We start from the raw sequence: 27646 nt of genomic DNA, 5'->3' as shown, positions 1-27646 counted from the left end.
ATTTATCTGGGCCCCAGGACTGCATTTAAAGTATCATTTAGTGAGCATGCCTAAGACACTTCTGCTGTTGATTGACTTAACCTTTGGCTTCTGTGTAAACATTTGGTGCCATCTGGGTGAGAATTTAATGACTCCCCAAAGGGACATGGCCAGGGCCACACAGGCATTTTCCTGGGAACTAAAATAAGTGGATACATTGAAGTAGCACTGCTGCACCTTCCTTCACCTGTCGCTTCTGACATGAGGTGCAAAGCCCAGAAGAGACAAGAAGGAAGGAGACAGAGGTGTCAGCCTACTGCCTCATTTCAGTAACAGTCGCTGCCTTGTTTCTGGAGCTTCAGCAAAACTTTACTGAAAAAACAGTAGTCTATTATCTAGTGGAGGAGAAGTTGGTAATAGTAAGAATATAAAACATACACAACAATTTTTAAAAGTTATATATAAAGACGTACTACATTTACACAAAATTAAGATTTTAACAACAAATGACGAAGAATAAAGAAAATGTACTTTTTATACCTGCATATTTAAATGTAAGGGTTTATATCTAATATTTAAATGTAAAGAAAAAGCTAAGGTAAAATGTCATAATTCAAATAACGTGAATAAACCATAAAATACCTACCTTTATTAGAGGATTATTAGGCCAAAATCTTGGTGATTTCAGAATAATTTATCAGAATCTATTTTTAACATAAATTTGCATTATACTCTTAAATTGTATTTTGATCAAACAAGTTTGGATGTTATTATAATAAGTTTTCCTTATTCAGTGTTGGTTTTAACTCACATAAATACATATCTTCTTTGTAAGTTATAAATACCAACAGAAGAGACATTTCAAATTCATCAGTAACTCACTTTTCCCCCCGGATTTACTGGGAAACAATTGACATATCACACTGTGTAAGTTTAAGGTGCACAACGTGATGATTTGAGATGCGTATCTATTGTGAAATGATTAGCACAATAAGGTTAGTTAATAGCTCCATCATCTCACATAGACACCCTTCTTTTGCACGTCTGGTGATAACATTTAAGATCTAGTGTTTTACCCACTTTCAGGTATATAATACAGCATTGTTAACTAGAGTCACCATGCTGTATATTAGATCTCCAGAACTTATTCATCATAAAACTAGAAGTTTGTACATTTTGACCAACATTTCCCTATTTTCCCCACCCTCCACCCCTCCCAACCACTATTCTACTATCTGTTTCTATGAATTCAGCTTTTTTATCTTCTGCATACAAGTGGGAACATATAGTATTTGTCCTTCTGACTTATTTCATTTAGTATAATGACCTGAAGGACCATCCATACTGTCACAAGTGACAGGATTTCTTTCTTTTTATGGCTGAATAATTTTGTAAGTGTGTGTGTGTGTGTGTGTGTGTGTGTGTGTGTGTGTGTGTGTGTATCTCCATGTTCTTTATCCATTCATCCCTTGATGGACACTTGTTAGGTTGTTTCCACGTCCTGGCTATTTGTGAATAGTGCTGCAATAAGCATGGAAATGCAGATATTCCTTTGAAATACAGTTGACCCTTTAACAACACAGGGGTTAGGAGTGCAGTCAAATATCAGTGTATAACTTTACAACCGACCCTCAGTATCCATGGTTCCATATCCTTGGATTCTACCAACCATGGCTCATATAGTAAATTCACATATAAATGGGAATTCATGCAATTCAAACCTGGGTTGTTCAAGGGTCAACTGTACTGACTGCATTTCTTTGGGATATATACTCAGAATTCGGATTGCTAAATCATATGGTAGTCTTATTTTTAATTTTTTTAAGGATCCTCCATACTGTTTTCCATACAGGCTGCACCAGTTTACATTCCCACCAACAGGGCACAGGGCTCCCTTTTCTCCACATCCTCGCCAACACTTGTTATCTCTTGTCTTTTTTATAACAGTCCTACTGACAGGGGTGAGGTGATACCTCATTGTGGTTTTGATTTGCATTTCCCTGATGACTGGCAATGTTGAACATCTTTTCATGTACCTGTTGGCCAAATGAATGTCTTCTTTGGGAAAATATCTATTCAGTCCTTTGCTCATTTTAAAATGTGATTAATTTGGGCTTTTTGCTGTTGAGTTAAATGAGTTCCTAATATATTTTGTATATTAACCCTTTGTCAGATATACGGTTGTATATATTTCTCCCATTCCATAGTTGCCTTTTCATTTTGTTGACTGTTTCTTTTGCTGTACAGAAACTTCTGAGTTTGATGTAGTCCCACATTTTTATTTTTGCTTTTGTTGCTGTACTTATGGAGTCATAGCCAAAAATTCATTGCCAAGACCAATGTCAAGTAGATTTTCCTTATGTTTTCTTCTAGGAGTTTTATAGTTTCAGCTCTTACATTTAAGTCTTTAAATCATTTCAAGTTAATTTTTGTGAGTGGTGTAAGATAGGGGTCCAATTCAGTCTTTGGTATGTGATTATCCAGTTTTCACCCAAATCATTTATTGAAGAGACTGTATTTTCTCCAATGAGTGTTGTTGGCTCCCTCGTCAAATATTAGTTGACTGTATATGCACGGATTTATTTCTGGGCTCCCAGTTATGTTCCAGTGGTGTATGTGTCTATTCTTGTGACAGTACCATACTGTTTTGATTAATACAGCTTTGTAATATAGTTAGAGGTCAAGAAGTGTGATGCCTCCAGCTTTGTTCTTCCTTATCAGGATTGCTTTGGCTCTTTACGGTCTTTTATGATTTCATAAGAATGTTAGGATTTTTTTTCTATTTCTATAAAATATACCATTAAAATTTTGATAGAGATTGCACTGAATCTATAGATGGCTTTGGGTAGTATGAACATTTTAACAATATTATTTCTTCCAATCCATGAACACAGCATATATTTCTATTTGTTTGTGTTTTCTTCCATGTCTTTCACCAAAGTCTTGTAGTTTTCACTGCACATATCTTCTTCCTTCCTTGGTTAAATTTATTCCTAAAATGTTATTGTTGTTGATGCTATTGTGAACAGGATTGATTTCTTTATTTCTTTTTCAGATATTTTGTTAGTGTATAGAAATGAAACTGATTTCTGTGTGTTGATTTTGTATCCTGCAGCTTTATTGAATTTGTTGATTATTCCTAACAGTTTTTTGATGGAGTCTTTAAAATTTTCTATATGTAAGATCTTGACATCTGCAAATAAAGACAATTTTACTTTTTCCTTTCTGATTTGAATGCATTTTATTTCTTTTTTCTTCCCTAATTTCTCTGGCTAAGACTTCCAGTACTATGTTGAATAAGAGTTGGAAGAGTGGGCACACTTGTCTTGTTCCTGATCTTAGAGGAAAAGCTTTCAACCTTCCACTGTTGAGTATGATGTTTGCTCTGGGCCTGTCATACATGCCCTTTATTATGTTGAGGTATGTTCCTTCTATAGCCAATTTGTTGAGAGTTTTTATCATGAAAGGTTGTTCAATTGTATCAAATGCTTTTCCTGTATCTATTGAGATGATCATATGATTTTCATCTTTCATTTTATTAATGTGGTATATCATACTATTTGATTTTTGTATGTTGAAACATCCTTGCATTTCAGGGAATCACAGTGTATAATCCTTTAAATATGATGTTGAATTCGATTTGCTAGTATGTTTTTGAAAATATTTGCATTTATAATCATCTGGGATATTGGTCTGGAGTTTTCTTATAGTGTCCCTATCTGGCTTTGGTATCAGGGTAATGCTTGCTTCATATTATGAGTTTGGAAGTGTTTCCTCTTAAATTTTTTGGAACAGTTTGAGAAGGAGTGGCATTAATTCTTTAAATGTCTGGTATAATTCACCAGTGAAATATCTGGTCCTGGACTTTTCTTTATTGAGAGGTTTTTTTATTACAGATACAATTTTTTCACTCATTATTAGTCCATTCAAATTTTCTATTTCTTCATGATTCAGTCTTGGTAGGAATTTATCCATTTCTTCTAGGCTGTCTGATTTGTTGGTGTATAATTATTCATAGTACTCTCTTATGATCCTTTGCATATCTATTGTATTATTTGTAATGTCTCCTCTTTTATTTCTGATTTTATTTAGTCTTTTATCTTAGTTAGTCTAGCTAAAAGTTTGTCAAAAACCAGCTCTTAGTTTAATTGATCTTTTCTATTGTTTTTCTGGTCTCCATTTCATTTATCCCTGCTCTGATCATTGTTATTTTTTTGATTCTGCTAACTTTGGACTTTGTTTGTTCTTCCTTTCCTAGTACATTTAGGTGTAAAGTTAGGTTGTTTACCTGAGATCTTTCTTTTTTCTTAATGTAGGCATTTATAGCTATAAACATCTCTCTTAGAATTGCCTTTGCTGCATCCCATAAGTTTTGGTATGTTTTTTTTCCATTTTCATTTGTTTTAAGGTATTTTTATATTTCCCTTTTAATTTTTGACCCATTGGCTGTTCAGGAGTGTGTTGCTTAATTTCCACATATTTTTTTAATTTTCCAGCTTTTCTATTTTTATTGATTTTAGTTTCAGACTGTCTTTTCTCCATTGCATATTCTTGCCTCCTTTGTTGTAGATTGACTGTAGGTGTGTGGTTTTATTTCTGGGTTCTTTATTCTGTTCCATTTGCCTATATGTCTGCTTTTGTGCCAGTACCACGATGTTTTGATTACTGAAGTTTTGTAGTATTATCTGAAGTCTGGGAGGCTTATGCCTCCAGTTTTATTATTTTTCCTCAGGATTGCTTTGGCAATTCTGGGTCTTTTGTGGCTCCATATAAATTTTAGGATTTGTTTTAGTTCTGTGAAAAATGTCATGGGTAATTTGATAGAGATTACATTAAATTCGTATATTTCTTTGGGTAGTATGGCCATCTTAACAATACTAATTCTTTCAATCCAAGAGAAATTGATATCTTTCCATTTCTTTGAATCAGCTTCAATTTCCTTTATCAATGTCTTATAGCTTTCACTGTATAGGTCTTTCACCTCCTTAGTTAGGTTTATATCTAAATATTTTATTATTTTTTTGATGTGATTTTAAATGGGATTTTTGGGGTTTTTTTACTTTCTGGTATTTCATTGTTAGCATAAAGAAATGCAATATATTTCTGTATATTAATCTTGTATCCTGCAACCTTGCTGAATTCTTTTATTAATTCTAATAGTTTTTGTGTGAAGTCTTTAGGGTTTTCTATATAGAGTATCATGTCATCTGCATATAGTGACAATTTAATCTCTTCCCTTCCAACTTGGATACCTTTATTTCTTTTTCTTGTCTGACTGCTGTGGCTAAGTCTTCTAATTCTATGTTGAATAGAAGTAGTAAGAGTGGGCATCCTTGCTTGTTCCAGAAATTAACAGTAAGGGTTTCAGCTTTTCACCAATAACTTATAAGTTGGCTATGGGTTTGTCATAAATGGCTCTTATTATGTTGAGATATGTTCCCTCTATACCCACTTTGGTGAGAGTTTTTATCATGAATGAACGTTGAATTTTATCAAATGCTTTTTCTATGTCTATTGAGATGATCATGTGGTTTTTGTCTTCTCTTTTGTTGATGTGCTGTAATGCACTGGTTGATTTGAATATATTGAACCATCCTTGTGACCCTGGAATGAATCCAACTTGATCATGGTGTATGATCCTTTTCATGTACTGTTAGATTCAGTTTGCTAATATTCTGTTGAGGATTTTTGCATCTATATTCATCAAGGATATTCCTCTATAATTTTCTTTTTTTGCAGTGTCTTTCTCTAATTTTGGTTTCAGGGTGATAATGGCTTTATATAATGAGTGTGGGAGTGGTCCCTCATTTCATTCTTTTGGAATAGTTTATGAAGGATAGATATAAATTCTTATTTGTATATTTGGGAGAATTCTCCAGTGAGCCATCTGGTCCTGGGCTTTTGTTTACAGGGAGTTTTTTTTTTTTTTTAAATTACAGATTCTATTTCACTTCTAGTAATCAGTCTGTTCAAATGATCTGTTTCTTCTTGACTCAGTTTTGGCAGACTATATGTTTCTAGAAACTTGTTCATTTCTTCCAGGTTGTCCAATCTGTTGGCATATAACTGTTCATAGTATTTTCTTATGATGTTTTGTATTTCTGTGGTATTGGTAGTTATCTCTCCTCTTTCATTTCTCATTTTGTGTACTTGAGTCCTCTCTCTTTCCTTCTTGGTGAACCTGGCTAAAGGTTTGTCAATTTTATTTATCCTTTCAAAAAAACCAGCTCTTAGTTTTATTGATTTTTTATTGTTTTTTTATCTCAATTTTATTTATTTCCCCTCTGATCTTTATTATTTCCTTCCTTCTGCTGATTTTGGGTTTTGTTTGTTCTTCTTTTTCTTATTCTTTTAGGTGATAGGTTAGGTTGTTTACTTGACATTTTTCTTGTTTCTTGAAGAGGGCCTGTATCACTATGAACTTCCCTATTAGAACTGCCTTTGCTGCATCCCATAGATTTTTTTTTAACATCTTTATTGTAGTATAATTGCTTTACAATGGTGTTAGTTTCTGCTTTATAACAAAGTGAATCAGTTATATATATACATTTGTCCCCATCCCATAGATTTTTGTAAGGCTATGTTTTCATTGTTGTTTGTCTCAAAGTATTTTCTGATTTTGTCATTGACCCACTGGTTTTTTAATAGCATGATTGATTAGTCGCCATGTAATGGTTTTTTTTCCTGTTTTTCTTTCTGTGGTTGATTTCTAGTTTCTTACCATTGTGGTGAGAAAAGACGCTTGAAATAACTCCTATCCTCTTAAATGTCTTGATGCTTGTTTTGTGTCTTAGTATGTGGTCTATCCTAGAGAATGTTCCATGCACATTTGAAAAGAAGTGTATTCTGGGGTTTTTGGATGTAGTTTCCTGTAGATCTCAATTAAGTCCAACTGTTCTATTGTGTCATTTAGGATCTCTGTTGCCTTACTGATTTCCTGTATGGAAGATTGGTCCATTGATGTCAGTGTGGTGTTAAAGTATGCCACTATTATTGTATTCCTGTCAATTTCTCCTTTTATGTCTGTTAGTATTTGTTTTATACATTTAGATGTTCCTATATTGGGTGCATATATGTTAATGAGTATAATATCTTCTTCTTGTATTGACCCCCTTATCAATATCTAAAGCCATTCTTTGTCCTTTGTTATAGACTTTGTTTTAAAGTCTATTTTGTCTGATATGAGTATTGCTACCCCTGCTTTTTTGTTGTTTTCATTTGCATGAAATATCTTTTTCCACCCCCTTGCTTTCAATCTATGTGTGTATTTCACCCTAAAGTGAGTCTTTTGTAGCAGCATATTATAGATTCTTGTGTTTTTTATCCAATCTGCCACTCAATGTCTTTTAATTGGAGCATTTAGTCCATTGACATTTAAAGTAATTATTGATAAGATGTATTTATTACCGTTTTAAACCTTATTTTCCAGCTGATTTTGTAGTTCTTCTTTGTTCCTTTCTTTTTGGTTTTTGTGAATCTGTTGTATGTTTTTGATTTGTGGTTACTCTGATTTTCAAGTATGTTAACCCAGGGCTATATCTACTTGCTTTAGACTGATAGTCATGTAAGTTCAGACACATTCTAAAAAATATATGTATATTTTTTACTCCCCTCTTCTGCATTTTGTGATTTTGATGTCCTATTTTATGTCTTCATATTTATCTTTTTGCTGTTAATTGTAGTTATAATTGCTTTAACAACATTTTTAATTGTTTTTTAATCTTTGCACTGGCTTATTTAAGTGATGTTTAATCATTTTATATATTGGCCTTTTCTATTGTGTTTTTCCCTTTCCTATAGATTCTTGCTTCTTTTCTATTTAGAGAAGATCTTTAAACATTTCTTTTAGGTTAGCTTTAGTATTGCCGTATTCTTTCAGTTTCTATCAGAGAAATTATTTGTTTCTCCTTCTTTTTTAAATGATAATATTGCTGAGTAGAGTATCCTAGGTTGCAGGTTTTCCCCTTTCAGGACTTTGAATATATATTGACACTCCCTTCTGGCCTGCAAAGTTTCTGTAGAGAAATCAGCCTATGAGGGTTCCCTTGTAACTGACTCTTTGTTTTTCTCTTGCTGACTTTAGAATCCTCTCTTTAAGTTTTGCCATTTTAATTATGATATGTCTTGATGTGGGTCTGTTTGGGTTCATCTTGTTCAGAACCCTCTGTGCTCCCTGTACCTGAATATCTCTTTCTTTATTTAGGTTTGGGAAGTGTTCAGCCATAATTTCTTCAAATACATTTTTGATCCCTTTCTATTTTTTGTTTTTTCCCCTTCTGGAACTCTTATTATGTGTAGGTTAGCACACTTTATATAATACCATAGATCTCATATGTTTCTTTCATTTTTAAAAAATTTATTTATTTATTTTTGGCTGCGTTGGGTATTCATTGCTGTGCATGGGCTTCCTCTAGTTGTGGCAAGTGGGGGCTACTCTTCATTGTGGTGTGCAGGCTTCTCATTGCAGTGGCTTCTTTTGTTGCAGAGCACGGGCTCTAGGAGTGCGGACTTCAGTAGTTGTGGCACATGGGCTCAGTAGTTGTGCCTTGTGGGCTCTAGAGCACAGGCTCAGTAGTTGTGGCACAGGGGCTTAGTTGCTCTGTGGCATGTGGGATTTTCCCGGACCAGGGTTTGAGCCCATGTCCCCTGCATTGGCAGGTGGATTCTTAACCACTGCGCCACCAGGGAAGCCCTCATTTGTTTTTTCATTTGTCTTTCTGTCTGCTGTTCTGATTGGGTGATTTCCATTATTCTATCTTCCAAATCACTAATTTGTTCTTCTGCATTATTCAGTCTGCTTTTAGCTCATTTTTTATCTCAGCAATTGAGTTGTCTAATTTTGATTGTTTCTTCTTTATAGTTTTTAATTCCTTGTTACAGTGATCTGCATTTCTATTGAAAATCTTTCTTAATTCCTTTAGCATTTTAATTACCTCCTTTTTGAACTCAGAGGTCTAGTAGACTGAAGAGGTATGCTTCATTAATTGTTTTTAGGGGATTTCACTTGTTCTTTTTATTGAGAGTAGTTCCTCTGTTTCTTCATTTTACTTATACTTCTCTGACCCTATGAAGTTAGGAGAAACAGTTATCTACTGTGGTCTTGGAGGGCTGTTTTTATGTCGGAGCATCCCTTTGTAGACTATGTAAGTCTAATATTTTTGCTGTGAGAGCTGTTTTCATAACGGATGCCTGCCACATCTCTCCTCAGAGTGTGTTGGCTGTTATCCCCTTGATAGAGGGTACGACTGGTGTCATGGTATCCAATTCCTGCCCTGCACATTGGGTGGGGCCTCCTCTTTGCTCCGTGGCTGTCACAACCCTGTTGGAGGTGGGGTCTGCTCCCCAGTTGTTTCAGTAGAAGCCGTGAAGGTTGGGTTTGATAAGGCTCTGTTGACCTTAAGTGTGTGCTCTGTCCCAAGGAGGTGAGTGCTGAAGCAAGAGAAGCCCATGTGGTCACAGTGAACCTATGCACCACCTATTCAGGCGTCCACAGTTCTGCTCAGAAGCAGCCCAAGGTCACATCCCTTTCTCTGTTGTGTTTGTCCCAGACCTAGTGTAAGCCTGGCCCTGGGGATCAGGGCATTGTAGCTGCAGGAATTGAAGCGGTGTGCTGCCACCTGAGACCTAGGCCTCCTCTGTGGTAGGGCTCTCCCAGAGCCTCTCCCCCAAGATTCCAGCTCCAAGTTTTGTGTGAGGTGGGTGGAACTGAAGCACTCCTGCTGGGAAAGGAACCTCTGCATACTTCTCGCCAGGGCCTGTCTGCTGGAGATGTGCCATTCTGTGGACAGTGCCCCCCACTGGTGTGCACACCAATGAAGTCTGCTGCTGCAGGGCCCACCTCCCCCCTGCCCCCACTGTGGGAGTGCTGATTATGGGCTCAGGTGTCAGCCCCTGCCCCACAGTGCGTGCACGCACAAAGCCTGCCAATGGAGCAGTGCCCCACGTGGACAGGCTAATTGTGGGGGGGTCCCTATGGTGGGCCCACACTCTGCCATATGTGCACTAACAACAGGCTCTGGGGTTAGGCCTGGACTACACTCTAGGCCCTAGGAGCTGTCTACACACAGCTAGACCGAGTCCTCTCCCAGGGTTCGTCCACAGAAGCCCAAGTTTCAGCTCCTACCTCCTCTGTGTACTAGCAGCTCCACCCAAAGTGCGTTTCAGGCTGGGAGGTGGGTAAGGTGGCAGCCATCACTACCAGTCTCTCTGTGCCCTGACTGCTAACAAGCCAGCACACACAGACTCCTTGTGGGCAGAGTCCAGGCCCGCTCCGGCTCCTCTATCTGTCCCGATGGACCTCCCAGCTAGTGAAGGGTTTCCAAGGGCGAGGGGCTGCCCATGCAGGCCTTTCCTCTTTCACAGCTCCCTCCCAGGGGCACCGGTCCTGTCCCAATGCCTTTTTTATTTTGTCCTACCCAGTTATGTGGGAATCTTTCTTCCAGCTTTGGCTGTGTAAGAGATCTTCTGCTAGCTTTCAGTTGGTTTTCTGTGAGAATTGTTCCACCTGCAGAGGTATTTTTGATGTGTGTGTGGGGGGAGGTGAGCTCCACGTCCTCCTAATCTGCCATCTTGACCTCCTACTTTAGCGTCTCTCTCATATCTTTAGATAAGTGTAAAGATCAGCTTGTACTCCTTTGGTGTCTGCCAGCTGAATAGGGCAAAGAGACATCTACAAGGTGCTACCTGGCAGAAAGATGTCAGCTGTCACTAAAAATCCACAAGATAGATAGAGTCCAATATAATATTCTGGCTAAGGGGGTCAAATTTGCTTATCAGGTGAAATGATACAGATAGAGATTGCATTTTGGTCTTCAAACACAAGTTGAAAACAACTAGGTAATCAGATAACTACGTGGAATGATTGAGCACATAACTCAGTTGAAGAAAAGCAAGCATGTGATTTAAATAAAATGAGCAGGCTTAACTCGAAATCACTGTCAAATAATGTAAGAAATAAACTCCACAAATTATAAAAAATTGAATAATATGCATTTAAAGTCTCCTCTCAAATAAATAGTTTTTATTTCTGTCTTGAAAATCAAAGCTTCAAGCAGAGAATTCCAGTGTGAATTGAACTTGGATAGTCCTAAGAAAGTCATTTGTTTGGTTCCTTAGATTTTCCACTTATGAAGAGATATTTGCCCTTCAAGTGAGCATTGCAAAGATTATCTGTGTAAGACATTATTAACATAGTGTTCATAATGACATTTTCAAGTACAAAGATAAATAGGAATATTATCAAAGTCACACAGCCTTTGCAAGTCCTATGCTGCTCTGCTGGAAGACCCCCATCCAGATGCTAGACTTCTTTACACCTAACCTTCTATGATCATGACAGGTCTCGGAAAACTGATGATTTAAATTCTTAATTTATGTCATTAGATGATAGCAACATAAAATTCAAGAGACCTCAGGCTACACATGATCTTATTTAAAAGCTTTTCTTCTTTTCCATTAGGCTTAGTGTCATTCTCAGACCAAATCTTTAAGTTAAATGAGAAACCCTAATGGACGACGAAGAAAATCAGTAACAGCAAATTGTATCCAAATATAAAATCATTACATACTTATGATTAAATGTTTAATAAATGATGAACCATTTAATTGAGAACAATCCCATTATGCGCACATTATAAACTTTTCTCATAAATCTGTTTCTGAAATACTGACATATTATCATGTGCAAATCTTAGAAGCAACTCACATAGGAAAAAACAACAGTCTTGAACAGATTTTGGAGAATGTAACAGTTTAAATAGGTAGCTATATTTATACATTGGGTGATTATAGTTTATTTTGTTCTTTTACAGTTTTTAGAGTAAATAGAACTGTCTCTGCTTCCATTAACTTTAAATGTCATGTTAAGGATGTATAATCAAACTTTTAAGGGGCAAAATTATGAACCACATGGAGGGTGGAGGAAATTGCTTAGGTTAGGTACTGCTTCCAGGCTTTTCTAGAACTACCTGCATGACCTCGGGTTAAGCCCTTCAGTGTTGTGGGCAGATGCCCCATCTTTAAAATCTGGAGGTCTGCCTAGATCTATTCAAGTCACTTTCAGTTCTCAAAATATCCAGTGGCTTAAATTCTGGTTTAATCATGATGTAATGTGAACAATAAACAGGTTTAACGTATTTGTTTTGAATTTTGACTTCAAGAATACTTACAGTTAAGGCTGGCGGTCCTGGAGGTCCCAGATCTCCCTAAAATAGATGAAAAAGCTGCAATTACCAATAGTCCCTTTTTGCTCATGTTATTTATAAATTTTCTGAATGGATCAAAGCAATATCTAGATAAATCTGGAAGAAAAGAAAAGTAGAATTTTACCTTGATAAAGGTCTTTGCACAATGAAAAACTGATCATGTGCTTTTAGCTCTCATGATATAAATATCGCCTTGTGCATCCCCATGCTTTCTGCAGCGGCAGAACTTGTTTTGAAAAGCTAAAATAATCTAGTTTCCATTCTTTTGTCTACTAATCCAAAATTAGAAAGAATATCTCTTCAAATATGGTTACTTGCCAATGGAGCAGCTGGGAATTGTCACGACGACAGATTATATTTCTGACAAAGTTAGCATGGGGATCAGAAGAAATAATAAGTGGGTCTCCCCACTTCATGCCTTCCAGCTGCAAGAAGCAGTCCCACTGCCTCTTTTAAAGCTTTGCTGAACTGGCCTTGCACTTGCCAACAACTGTATGAGGCTTTGCCTATATTCATGTATTTTTAAATACTAATGTTGCTTTGCTGACCTATGTGAATACAAATTACCAGGTGGATATACTGACAAACTATTCAAAATCTAAAAAAATATAGTTAATCTAAAAGTTTATCATTTTCCAATTTATAAATATGTCACCTATATGCTTTATTGTATCAGCATCCTTATTTATTTCATGAGAACTCTTAGTCATTAAGATCAAGCATCACTGGGAAAGGCAAGATAGGGGTAAATGATTAAGAAGTACAAACTACTAAGCATGAAATAAATAAGCTACGAGGGTATACTGTTCAGCACAGGGAATATAGCCAATATTTTACAATAACTTTAAATGGAGTATAATCTATAAAAATTTTGAATCACTATGCTGTACAACTGAAACTAATATAATATTGTAAATTAACTACACCTCAATAAAAGAAATTAAGTTGTTTTAAAAGGCAAGTCTTAGAATGTTAAATTTGACAGACTCTTAGAGACCCTCCATCTCATAGAATGTTAAATTTGACAGACTCTTAGGGACCCTCCATCTCATCAAAACCCCTCATTTTGCAGACAAATAAATTGAATCCCGGAGTGCCACTGGTGAATTGAATAAAGTCATTGCTTAAAAAAAAGTCAAGCATCACTGCCATAATCCCCCTTCAAATGGACATTGTGGAACGAACACCATGTGGCATGGGGCACTGGCACACTGTATTCTCGTGTTGGGAGCATCTCTATGACGTTCTCTTTTTTCATCTAACATAATCACCTCAAAAGTGAGGACTTAGCCTTGTGTAATCATTATTCTGGGAACAACTGAATAAAAATAACCGATAGCTGTTAAAGAACATTGATGTAGCTTAAATCAGTCATTGGGGACCAATTTGCAAAGTCAATTTTAATGTAGAGGTAAATATTGAAGATAGACAAAGATTTCTAAATGTGCTGAGAATGGAGAACAAAATACAGTGCAAAACGTCTACACGTACAATTGTCATCAAACTAGTATCATCCAAGTACCTTACTCAAAACAACTTTTGCTTTTTACTATCTCATAATTCTCTTTTCAAGGTCCCTGCCAATAGGCCACTATAAAATGACATATGAGAAAAGGTGTTAGGAAATGGGGCATTTAGATTAAGACTGAGATGCACAGTTAGCCTCCTTCCCCCCAAAGGTTGCCTGCTTCACCATTGTGGTAGCAGCTCAGTGCTATTGGCAAAGGTCCCCAGTACAGGACATGGTTGCTAATTTGGTGATGCAATACTTAATACTGTTAAGCAAGGGAGAGAAAAGGGAAATCTTATAAACACAAATTAATGTCGACTAGCAATTGTGCATTTAATCTCCTCAAACTAATTAAATGAACCAAAAGGCTTTTCTTCTTGTTCAGATGCTTTTAACATAACAGCCTTTGGTTAATTTTAACAAAATTAACATTTGGCAGTTAAACAGTATCAATGAAAAGTCACTTCATAGGTTCTCGGGGTTTTCTTAAGAAAAGATTGGCACTTTCCTGGGTCAATACGGTACCTTTTCTCCTTTTGGGCCAGGTGGACCATGCGGACCCACGTCACCTTTCAAACCCTGTGCAAAGAACACAGCCAATGTGATTTCTATATACAGTTCACAGAAAGCTGCAATTTCGAACAAGTCATTAGTTGCAAAATAAATCATAATTTACTGAACTCCCAAATCTCATCTTCAGTGTGTAGTATAGAAAAACTGGCTCTAAAATGATATACCACATCTGCGCTGTGGTGGGTACAGATACATTAAATCAGTGTGAGGCCGCAATACTGCATATTTGTGCAACTTTGCTTCCTGCTAAAATTACATTAATTCACCATCTGGGAGAACATCATTTAGGTCTATGTGAGCTTCTAAGTATCCACTTGGGCCTAAATTTGTGGATGTTGTAAATACCTCTGATTTAGCATTGATTTGGCCTTTATAAAGCTTGCCCCCAAAATTCAAGATTTAAATCAAAAACATTTTTTGTCTCTATAGAGAAATCTAATTGTGGGGAGGGGAAGGGATGAAGGATGTATTCTTTTCCCATCCCTCACAAAGCTGGAGCTAAAATGCAATCTCTCTCCTGTTTTAAAGTCTGGTTTAGTTTTCTAACTCCTATTTCTTTTTTTTACCTGGATTTATAAAGCTATCAAATAAAACTATATAAGACATAGACAGCATATCAGGTAAATATATTCATGAGTCTTCTGAACTCTTGGGTGTTTTAGTAGGTATTTGGTTGATCCGATTCAGAAATGACAGCTGTCAGGAACACCACAATAGATTTCACTGGAGGAGATCAGTGCTACAGTTGAATGTATTCACAGTGTAAACAGAAAGAAAATTAGATAGACATGTCCCAACTGTATGGTAAATAGGAATAAATATCTTTGCTCAGCCTTAATTTAACACATTGGGTGAGGGAAGAACAATAATGGAAAAAAGAAATATTCTGAAGCCACAGAATGCACAGTAAATCCAAGCATCTTACTGTTCCTAGCTGAGGCATCCAGCTCTTACTGTTTTGACATTTTGTGGTGAATAAACAATGCCCAATGCCATCACTTGTAGCTACTCGATGTAGAAGCTGAGGATGAATTTAAAGCAACAAAAGTAAACGAGATATTTAAAATAATCTTGTTACAAAGAATATGTGAAAACTGTAGCCTTATACTTTAAGAAAAAAAATTTAATGGGTGAAAACATCTATTCAATCATTGGTTAAAACAAACACCTTTGTGGTGCATAAACAATTTTGTGGATAAAATTCATAGCTATGTTCCTTCCATCATTACCTCCAGATGTTTATAGAACAAGGATGAGTGAAAAATTAAATCATATTTGACATGTGATATTCTCTTTATTATTTAAAATACCCATTCTTTCCCAAATCAAGCAACACATACTCTATTTATACACGCCGCTGGAGTAAAACTTGGCATCAACATATTCTGAACACTTGTGGAAAGAAAACGGCTATTTTTGTGATTATGGTTTATTCTTAGTTCGCTCATGCATTTATTCAGTAGACATTTACTGGATACCCTCTGTGCAGTCACCCCTACAGTTGTCAGATCTGTACTGCCCAATAGGTGGCCCTGGGCCTCATGTAGCTTTTCACCCTTGGAACGTGGCTAGTCTGAATGGAAATCTGCCGTGAGTGTGCAATACCATTGGGTTTTCGATATTTGGTACAAAAAAGAATGTACAGTATAGCTCATTAATAATTTTTCTGTTGATTACGTATTGAAAAGATAACATTGTGGATATGGGATTAAATAAGATATATTATTAAAATTAGTTTCACCTGTTTCTTTTTACTTTTTACAATGTGGCTATAAGAAAGTATAGTATATTTACCTTTGTCTGGAAATAATAATATTAGATTTTAAAATATAATATATTATACTTTATTTGTATTAGAGAGTGTTATTGAGAGACACAAAAAAGAACAGGAAGTTGACAAAGAATCCCTCCTTAACGAAACTTGAGCCAGGACTCAACTTCGGCCCCATCCTGTCTGTCCTTGGCTTGCTTGGCCCAGTTTCAGCAAGAATCTTGTTAAGTTTAGAAAGAATTCCCCAGCCTTGATACCTGATCAAGTCCCTCATCCCCCTCTTTGATGCATAAGTCTTTGGTGTGCCTTTAGCAAGAATCCTCTTAAGGCAGTTTAGAGAAAATCCCCCAGCCTTGATGTCTGCTCTTAGTAATATTCCATTCGCTGACTGCATCGCTCTACTCCTTTGCCATAAATTCCCACTCATCCTTGTTGTATTCAGAGTTGAGCCCAATCTCTCTTCCCTGTTGCAATACTCATATTGCAATAATCTTGGATTAAAAACCTTCTTTACCACTTTAACAAGTATCATAATAATTTTTTCGATAACAAAGTCAGGATTCCTGCCCCAATGGAATTCACATTATAGAGGAGGGTGACCGACAATGAACAGGTCCACAGGCTGAATGTGATGAGTGCGGGGCAGACGCTGCTATTTCAGTGAGGGTAGTGGTTGGAAACAGGCTCTGGGTGGAGGAGACGTTTGTTTCACAGGATCCAGTCATGCAGTAATCCTGGAAAAAAGTGTTGGGGCAAGCGGAGGGATGGGTGGGTGAGGCAACAGCAAGCACAAAAGCCCTCTAGGTGGAAGGAGTGTCATGAGCTGGTAAGGAGGTAAAGAGCAGGAGATGAAATCAAAGTTAGTTAAGGGTCACAGCACATAGAGAACTGCAGGCCCTGGAGAGAGGTATGGGTTTTGTTCTAAGTGCAAGGGGAAGCCACTTAGGGTTTTAGCCTAGAAATGGCATGATTTGACTGTGTTTTCAAAAAAAGATAGTTTTGGCTACAACATGAAAGTAGATTGTACATAGCAAGAGCAGAAGCAGAAAAGGGGGTCTCACAGCTTTGCAGACAAGAGAGCAAGATGGCTGAGGATGGACTTGCAGAAGCGCTGGAGGTAGGGCCAGGGAAAGGGAGGGACCAAGGCTGATGTGTACTTGGCTTAAGTGACTGGCAATTCCACTCACTGACCACATCTCTCTATTCCTTGGCCATAAATCCCCACTCATCCTTGTATTCAGAGTTGAGCCCAACCTCTCTTCCCTATTGCAATACTCATATTGTGATAATCTTCAATTAAAAGCCTTCTTTACCATTTTAAAAAACCCTCAGAACAGGAGAAAGTATTTGCAAATGAAGCAACTGACAAAGAAATAATCTCCAAAATGTACAAGCAGCTCATGCAGCTCAATATCAAAAACACAAAGAACCCAATCTAAAAATGGGCAGAAGACCTAAACAGACATTTCTCCAAAGAAGATATACAGGTTGCCAACAAACACATGAAAGGATGATCAACATCACTAATTATTAGAAAAATGCAAATCAAAACTACCATGAGGTATCACCTCATACCAGTCAGGATGGCCATAATCAAAAAATATACAAACAATAAATGCTGCAGAGGATGTGGAGAAAAGGGAACGCTCTTGCACTGTTGGTGGGAATGTAAATTGATAGAGCCATTATGGAGAACAGTATGGAGGTTCCTTAAAAAACTAAAAATAGAGCTTCCCTGGTGACGCAGTGGTTGAGAGTCCACCTGCCGATGCAGGGGACACGGGTTCATGCCCAGTTCCGGGAGGATCCCACATGCCGCGGAGCGGCTGGGCCTGTGAGCCGTGGCCGCTGAGCCTGTGCGTCTGGAGACTGTGCTCCGCAGCGGGAGAGGCCACAGCAGGGAGAGGCCCGCGTACCACAAAAAAAAGAAAAAAACTAAAAAACTAAAAATAGAGTTACCATATGATCCAGCAATCCCACTCCTGGGCATATACCCTGAGAAAAAACCATAATTCAGAAAGAGTCATGTACCACAATGTTCATTGCAGCTCTATTGACAATAGCCAGGACATGGAAACAACCTAAGTGTCCATCAACAGATGAATGGATAAAGAAGATGTGGCACATATATACAATGGAATATTACTCAGCCATAAAAAGAAACGAAACTGAGTTATTTGTAGTGATGTGGATGGACCTAGAGTCTGTCATACAGAGTGAAGTAAGTCAGAAAGAGAAAAACAAATTCTGTATATGCTAACACATATATATGGAATCTAAAAAAAAAAAGATTCTGAAGAACGTAGGGGCACGACAGGAATAAAGACGCAGACGTAGAGAATGGACTTGAGGACATGGGGAGGGGGAAGGGTAAGTTGGGACTGAAATGAGAGAGTGGCATGGACATATATACACCACCAAATGTAGAATAGATAGCTAGTGGGAAGCAGCCGCATAGCACAGGGAGATCAGCTCTGTGCTTTGTGACCACTTAGAGGGGTGGGATAGGGAGGGTGGGAGGGAGGGAGATGCAAGAGGGAGGAGATATGGGGATATATGTATATGTATAGCTGATTCACTTTGTTATAAAGCAGAAACTAACACACCATTGTAAAGCAATTGTACTCCAATAAAGATATTAAAAAAAAGCCTTCTTTACCATTTTAACAACTGTCAGAGTGCCATTTACAGCTGAGAAATTTACTAAAAAGAGGTATTCTCTCTTCTTGCTGGTAGAACATCATCCAGAGAAAAAACAAACATGAAGAAAGAAATGGTGGAGAAAGACACCAACTTTCTATTTACGCAACCAATATTATGGAACATCTACGCACATGAAAGACTAAACCCAGTACTCCTATGAAGAGATAAGTAGGAAGTCATTGTTTTATTTATTTATTTACTTTTTGAATTTGATTTTTTATACCATAGGTACCTATTAGTCATCCATTTCATACACATTAGTGTACACGTGTCAATCGCAATCTCCCAATTCATCCCACCACCAGCCCCCCCGCCCGCCCCGCACTTTCCCCCCTTGGTGTCCATACATTTATTCTCTACATCTGTGTCTCTATTTCTTCCCTACAAACCAGTTCATCTGTACCATTTTTCTAGGTCCCACATATATGCGTTAATATACAATATTTGTTTTTCTCTTTCTGACTTACTTCACTCTGTATGACAGACTCTAGATCCATCCACGTCTCAACAAATGACCCAATTTCGTTCCTTTTTATGACTGAGTAATATTCCATTGTATATATGTACCACATCTTCTTTAGCCATTCATCTGTTGATGGGAATTTAGGTTGCTTCCATGACCTGGCTATTGTAAATAGTGCTGCAGTGAACATTGGGGTGCATGTGTCTTTTTGAATTATGGTTTTCTCTGGGTATGTGCCCAGTAGTCGGATTGCTGGATCACATGATAATTTTATTTTTAGTTTTTTAACGAACCTCCATACAGTTCTCCATAGTGGCTGTATCAATTTACATTCCCACCAACAGTGCAAGAGGGTTCCCTTTGCTCTATACCCTCTCCAGCATTTTCTGTTTGTAGATTTTCTGATGATGCCCATTCTAACTGGTGTGAGGTGATACCTCATTGTAGTTTTGATTCACATTTCTCTAATAATTAGTGATGTTGAGCAGCTTTTAATGTGCTTCTTGGCCATCTGTCTGTCTTCTTTGGAGAAATGTCTATTTAGGTCTTCTGCCCATTTTTGGATTGGGTTGTTTGTTTTTTTAATATTGAGCTGCATGAGCTGTTTAAATATTTTGGAGATTAATCCTTTGTCCGTTCATTTGTCTGCAAATATTTTCTTGCATTCTGAGGGCTGTCTTTTCATCTTGTTTATGGTTTACTTTGCCATGCAAAAGCTTTGAAGTTGCATTAGGTCCCATTTGTTTATTTTTGTTTTTATTTCCATTACTCTTACTGTGATTTATGTCAAACAGTGTTCTTCCTATGTTTCCTCTAAGCGTTTTATAGTGTCCGGTCTTACATTTAGGTCTCTAATCCATTTTGAGTTTATTTTTGTGTATGGTGTTAGGGAGTGTTCTAATTTAATTGTTTTACATGTAGCTGTCCAGTTTCCCCAGCACCACTTATTGAAGAGACTGTCTTTTCTCCATTGCATATCCTTGCCTCCTTTGTCATACATTAGCTGACCATAGGTATTTGGGGTTATCTCTGGGCTTTCTATCTTGTTCCATTGATCTATATTTCTGTTTTTGTGCCAGTACCATATTGTCTTGATTACTGTAGCTTTGTAGTATAGTCTGAAGTCAGGGATTCTGTTTCCTCCAGCTCCACTTTTTTCCCTCAAGACAGCTTTGGCTGTTTGGGGTCCTTTGTGTCTCCATACAAATTTTAAGATTTTTTGTTGTAGTTCTGTAAAAAATGCTGTTGGTAATTTGACAGGGATTGCATTGAACCTGTAGATTGCTTTGGGTAGTATAGTCATTTTCACAATATTACTTCTTCCAGTCGAAGAACATTGCATATCTCTCCATCCGTTGGTATCATCTTTAATTTCTTTCATCAGTGTCTTATAGTTTTCTGCATACAGGTCTTTTGTCTCCCTAGGTAGGTTTATTCGTAGGTATTCTTTTTATTGCAATGGTAAATGGGAGTGTTTCCTTAATTTCTCATTCAGATTTTTCATCATCAGTATATAGGAATGCAAGAGATTTCTGTGCATTAATTTTGTATCCTGCAACTTTACCAAATTCATTGATTAGCTCCAGTAGTTTTCTACTAGAAACTACTAGTTTTCTAGTAGTTTTCTAGGTGGCATCATTAGGATTCTCTATGTAGAGTATTATGTCATCTGCAAGCAGCGACAGTTTTACTTCTTCTTTTCCAATTTGTAGTCCTTTTATTTCGTTTTCTTCTCTGATTGCCATGGCTAGGACTTCCAAAACTATGTTGAATAATAGTGGTGAGAGTGGACATCCTTGTATTGTTCCCGATCTTAGAGGAAATGCTTTCAGGTTTTCACCATTGAAAATAATGTTGCTGTAGGCTTGTCGTATACGGCCTTTATTATGTTGAGGTAGGTTCCCTCTATGCCCACTTTCTGGAGAGTTTTTATCATAAATTGGTGTTGAATTTTGTCAAAAGCTTTTTCTGCATCTATTGAGATCACATGGTTTTTCTCCTTCAATTTGTTAACATGGTGTATCACATTGATTGATTTGCATATATTGAAGAATCCTCGCATTCCTGGGATAATTCCCACTTGATCATGGTGTATGATCCTTTTAATGTGCTCTTGGATTCTGTTTGCTAGTATTTTTTGAGGATTTTTGCATCTATATTCATGAGTGATATTGGTCTGTAATTTTCTTTTTTTGTAGTATCTTTGTCTGGTTTTGGTATCAGGGTGATTGATGGTGGCCTCATAGAATCAGTTTGGGATTGTTCCTTCCTGCACAATTTTTTGGAAGAGTTTGAGAAGCATGGGTGTTAGCTCTTCTCTAAATGTTTGATAGAATACACCTTTATGCCATCTGGTCCTGGATTTTTGTTTGTTGGAAGATTTTTAATCACACTTTCAATTTCATTACTTGTGATTGGTGTGTTCATATTTTGTATTTCTTCCTGGTTCAGTATTGGAAGGTTATACCTTTCCAAGAATTTGTCCATTTCTTCCAGGTTGTCCATTTTTTTGGCATAGAATTGCTTGTAGTAGTCTCTTAGGATGCTTTGCATTTCTTCGGTGTCTGTTGTAACTTCTCCTTTTTCATTTCTAATTTTATTGATTTGAGTCCTCTCCCTCTTTTTCTTGATGAGTCTGGCTAATGGTTTATCAATATTATCTTCTCAAAGAGCCAGCTTTTAGTTTTATTGATCTTTGCTATTGTCTTCTTTGTTTCTATTTCATTTATTTCTGCTCTGATCTTTATGATTTCTTTCCTTCTGCTAACTTTGGGTTTTGTTTGTTCTACTTTCTCTAGTTCCTTTAGGTGTAAGGTTAGATTGTTTATTTGAGATTTTTCTTGTTTCTTGAGGTAGGCTTGTATAGCTATAAACTTCCCTCTTAGAACTGCTTTTGCTGCATCCCATAGGTTTTGGATCGTCGTGTTTTCATTGTCATTTGTCCCTATGTATTTTTTCATTTCCTCTTTGATTTCTTCAGTGATCTCTTATTTAGTAATGTACTGTTTAGCCTCCATGTGTTTGTGTTTTTACATTTTTTTCCCTGTAACTGATTTCTAATCTCATAATGTTGTGGTCGGAAAAGATGCTTGATATGATTTCAATTTTCTTAAATTTACTGAGGCTTGATTTGTGACCCAAGATGTGATCTATCCTGGAGAATGTTCCGTGCGCACTTGAGTAGAAAGTGTAATCTGCTGTTTTGGATGGAATGTCCTATAAATGTCAATTAAATCTATCTGGTCTATTGTGTCATTTAAAGCTTGTGATTCCTTATTTATTTCCATTTTGGATGATCTGCCCATTGGTGTAAGTGAGGTGTTAAAGTCCCCCACTGTTATTGTGTTACTGTCGATTTCCTCTTTTATAGCTGTTAGCAGTTGCCTTATGTATTGAGGTGCACCTATGTTGTATGCATATATATTTATAATTGTTATATCTTCTTCTTGGATTGATCCCTTGATCATTATATAGTGTCCTTCCTTGTCTCTTGTAACATTCTTTATTTTAAAGTCTATTTTATCTGATATGAGTATCGCTACTCCAGCTTTCTTTTGATTTCCATTTGCATGGAATATCTTTTTCCATCCCTTCACTTTCAGTCTGTATGTGGCCCTAGGTATGAAGTGGGTCTCTTGTAGACAGCATATATATGGGTCTTATTTTTGTATCCATTCAGCAAGCCTGTGTCTTTTGATTGGAGCATTTAATCCATTCATGTTTAAGGTAATTATCGATATGTATGTTCCTATGACCATTTTCTTAATTGTTTTGGGTTTGTTTTTGTAGGTCCTTTTCTTCTCTTGTGTTTTCTACTTAGAGAAGTTCCTTTAGCATTTGTTGTAGAGCTGGTTTTGTGGTGCTGAAATCTCTTTGATTTTGCTTGTCTGTAAAGCTTTTGATTTCTCCATCGAATCTGAATGGGATCCTTGCTGGGTAATCTTGGTTGTAGGTTCTTCTGTTTCATCACTTTAAGTATATCATGCCACTCCCTTCTGTCTTGTAGAGTTTCTGCTGTGAAATCAGCTGTTACCCTTATGGGAGTTCCCTTGTATGTTATTTGTCATTTTTCCCTTGCTGCTTTCAATAATTCTTCGTTGTCTTTAATTTTTGCCAATTTTACCACTGTGTGTCTCGGCATGTTTCTCCTTGGGTTTATCGTGTATGGGACTCTCTATGCTTCCTGGACTTGGGTGGCTATTTCCTTTCCCATGTTAGGGAAGTTTTCGACTATAACCTCTTCAAATATTTTCTCGGGTCCTTTCTCTCTCTCTTCTCCTTCTGCGACCCCTATAATGCAAATGTTGTTGTGTTTAATGTTGTCCCAGAGGTCTCTTGGGCTGTCTTCATTTCTTTTCATTCTTTTTTCTTTATTCTGTTCAACAGCAGTGAATTCCACCATTCTGTCTTCCAGGTCACTTATCCGTTCTTCTGCCTCAGTTATTCTGCTATTGATTCCTTCTAGTGTAGTTTTCCTTTCAGTTATTGTATTGTTCATCTCTGTTTGTTTGTTCTTTAATTCTTCTAGGTCTTTGTTAAACATTTCTTGCATCTTCTCGATCTTTGCCTCCATTTTTTTTCCGAAGTCCTGGATCATCTTCACTATCATTATTCTGAATTCTTTTTCCTGAAGATTCCCTATCTTCACTGCATTTAGTTGTTTTTCTGGGGGTTTTATTTTGTTCCTTCATCTGGTACATAGCCCTCTGCCTTTTCATTTTGTCTATCTTTCTGTGAATGTGGTTTTTGTTCCACTGGCTGCAGGATTATTGTTCTTCTTGCTTCTACTGTCTTCCCTCTGGTGTATGAAGCTCTCTAAGAGGCTTCTGCAAGTTTCCTGATGGGAGGGACTGGTGGTGGGTAGAGCTGGCTTTTGCTCTGGTGAGTAGCACTCAGTAAAACTTTAGTCCTCTTGACTGCTGATGGGTGGGGCTGGTTCCCTCCCTGTTTGTTGTTTGGCCTGAGGCAACCCAACACTGGAGCCTACCTGGGCTCTTTGGTGGGGCTAATGGCGGACTCTGGGAGGGCTCATGCTAAGGAGTACTTCTCAGAACTTCTGCTGCCGGTGTCCTAGTCTCCATGGTGAGACACAGCCACCCACCGCCTCTGCAGGAGACCCTCCAACACTAGCAGGTAGGTCTGGTTCAGTCTCCTATGGGGTCACTGCTTCTCCCCTGGGTCCCAATGCACACACTACTTTGTGTGTGCCCTCCAAGAGTGGAGTCTCTGTTTCCCCCAGTCCTGTCAGAGTCCTGCAATCAAATCCCACTGTCCTTCAAAGTCTGATTCTCTAGGAATTTCTCCTCCCGTTTCTGGAACCCCAGGTTGGAAAGCCTGACGTGGGGCTCAGAACCTTCACTCCAATGGGTGGACTTCTGTGGTATAAGTGTTGTCCAGTCTGTGAGTCACCCACCCAGCAGTTATGGGATTTGAATTTACTGTGATTGTGCCCCTACTACCGTCTCACTGTGGCTTCTCCTTTGTCTTTGGATGTGGGGTATCTTTTTTGGTGAGTTCCAGTGTCTTCCTGTCAATTACTGTTCAGCAGTTAGTTGTGATTCTGGTGTTCTCGCAAGAGAGAGTGAGAGCACGTTCTTCTACTCCACCATCTTGGTTCAGGCTCAATAATTGGAAGTGATTGTTTTTAATAATGGCAGGGAACGTGAAACAAAACATTCGGGAAAATGGTTAACTCTACAGTTAACTCTACAGTGGGCATGGCATTAGGTAGATCGGTGTTCCAGTTACTTCTATAATTCATAATCATCATATATGTGACATGCCACAAAAATATTATTTGAAGCATAAAATAATACATTAAAAACTTTAACATTCCTGCCTGACAAACTAACCCTAACTGCACCTTCTAGAGGAGGGACTTACTTGCTGATGTGTCAGCTAACTACCCCTGGTTTAATCAACTGCTCGGGGAGGAGGTGGGGTAATAAAGCAACCAGCTGCTGGTGGACGTGAGCAGTGAGGACTATGATAGACATGTGCACAGCAGGCACGATGGAAGCAGGTCTCGGAGACACCTCATTCTCCTGGAGGTGCTCAGGACTTCAGACACGTGGAGTTCAGGACAGTCAGGAAAGGATTCGTGCATTATTGTGGGTGCATTATTTAAGCCTCCCTATACAATAGGTATAAATAATAGTTGTCTTCATGGAAACAACCTAAATGTCCATCAACAGAGGAATGGATAAAGAAGATGTGGTACACGTATACAGTGGAATATTACTCAGCCATAAAAAAGAATGAAATAATGCCATCTGCAGCTACATGGATGGACCTAGAGACTAACATACTAGGTGAAGTAAACCCAACAAAGACAAACATCATATGATAGTGCTCCTATGTGGAATCTAAAATATGATGCAAATGAACCTATCTATGAAACAGAATCACGGACACAGAGAACAGACTGGTGGTTGTCAATGGGGAGGGGTTTGGGGGAGGGAGGGAATGGGAGGTTGGGGTTAGCAGATGTAAGCTTTTATATATAGAATGGATAAAAGACAAGGTCCTACTGTATAGCACAGGGAACTATATTCAATATCCTATGATAAACCATATGGAAAAGAATATATATAAAAAAAGATTGTGTGTGTGTATTATATGTATAACTGAATCAATTTGTTGTATAGCAGTAATTATCACAACATTGTAAATCAACTATACTTCAACAAAAAAAGAAAAAAGTAATAGTTGTCTTGAAGAGTTGTTCTAAGACTCATATGTTGCAAAAATTACTTAGCACAGCATAGACACTTAACAAATGTTTCTTTAACTTTTCAAGCCCAAGTCTAAGGGATAGTTAATTGTTCTGTCCAGTTCTGTACTCAGTTTGATGGATATGTAACAACTGTGCTTTAACTCACATAGAATACAACGCAACTGGGGGGCTTCCCTGGTGGCGCAGTGGTTGAGAGTCCGCCTGCCAATGCAGGGGACACGGGTTTGTGCCCCAGTCCGGGAAGATCCCACATGCTGCGGAGTGGCTAGGTCCGTGAGCCATGGCCGCTGAGCCTGCGCGTCCGGAGCCTGTGCTCCACAACGGGAGAGGCCACAATAGTGAGAGTCCCGCGTACCGCAAAAAAAAAAAAAAAAAAAAAAATGTAATTGGGAAGTACTGCACTCGTCGAGCTTCTACTTTTATTGGCCATTGACGTGGGACAATGGAGCTCATGTCCTCCTGTGATCAAGTACTATGTTGTTAAGGCCATGGCATCATAATAGGCTCTGAGAAGTAGATCAGTAATGCTTTCCTCAAGTGCAATTTGTCTTCTCGTGTGACATTAGTGTTCCTATCAATGGACATTGAGTACTGGGGAGAAAAAGACACAGCACTCACCATAAGTGAGTGAGAATCAAATGGAACAGACTCTGAATTTAATACTGAATAAGGTGGGCATCTATTATCAAGTTTCTTAATAAAATTTGTGTATATAAAGATGCTCAAAAGCACAGTAGTGGGCTCTGTATGTTATGAGATACAGGCACTCTCATCCAAATGCAAAATGAACTTATTTACAAACCAGAAACAGACTCACAAACATAGAAAAAAAACTTACGGTTACCAAAGGGGAAGGGGGGAAGTGATAAATTAGAAGTTTGGGGTTAAAATATACCACCACTAAATATGAAATAGATAGCCAACAAGGACCTACTGTATAGCACAGGAAACTATACTCAATATCTTGTAATAACCTATAATGGAAATGAATCTAGGAACAAAAAATATACAGATATATGGCTCACTTTGCTGTACACCTAAAACTAACACAACATTGTAAATCAACTATATCTCAATAAAATAATTTTTTAAATGCAAGCTGAAAGCTGAAGGACATTATCACAACTAAAATTATAAAAGCAGGTAGACCACGAATTAATTTTTATTGGAGGACCTCCTTACTGGTGGTATGTAGCATCTTTAAACATCATTTGATACAAGGTAATGTTATTTTTTAAAATTTTTAACCCATCTATTCATTGTTTTCCCCATCTTCCACCCACTGCATCTTGTTCCCTAGGAATGGCACCAGCTGTCGCCAGCCGATATCGCAGCTTTGTGATTCCAGTATTTTTGTATTCAGTATACAGATTGCACTGGTGTAAGGAGATTAACGTGACCATTTTAGAAACATCAGATGCTGTAATTCTGATAAGAGTTGTTTGAAAGACAATAACAAAGATGCAAAGGAGAAGACTAAACTAAATAATTGAAATCTACTTTTCCAAGATTACATAACCCCACAAAAAATAAATTAAAAGATCTACCTATCTCTATATTAGAGAAAATGTGCTTTATTTAAGTTTCTAATAATAGCAAATGTTTATATAGCTCTTACTGTATGCAAGGCACTGACCTAAATGCTTTATGTATGATGACCCCTTTAATCATAAAAAAAAAGACTATGAGTTAGTGCTATTAATATTAT

The 27646-nt window shown here is 37.5% G+C and overlaps 1 protein-coding gene across 1 annotated transcript in view; it reads right to left on the bottom strand.

The window, feature by feature from the left end:
* COL19A1 (collagen type XIX alpha 1 chain) overlaps positions 1-27646 on the bottom strand; it is a 362938-nt gene that overhangs the window by 179624 nt on the left and 155668 nt on the right. The window contains exons 13-14 of the mRNA XM_029223905.1: positions 14218-14271; positions 12147-12182 (exon numbers count right to left, since the gene is read on the bottom strand). Of these exons, the coding sequence (XP_029079738.1) occupies positions 12147-12182; positions 14218-14271 (90 nt within the window). The remainder of the gene's footprint in view (positions 1-12146; positions 12183-14217; positions 14272-27646) is intronic.

The sequence above is a fragment of the Monodon monoceros genome, unplaced genomic scaffold, assembly GCF_005190385.1.
Source record: "Monodon monoceros isolate NGI ecotype Baffin Bay Population unplaced genomic scaffold, NGI_Narwhal_1 Super_Scaffold_15, whole genome shotgun sequence".
NCBI classification, from domain to species: domain Eukaryota; kingdom Metazoa; phylum Chordata; class Mammalia; order Artiodactyla; family Monodontidae; genus Monodon; species Monodon monoceros.
The sequence above is the reverse complement of the archived record's forward strand: the minus strand, read 5'-3'. Positions and strand labels throughout refer to the sequence as shown.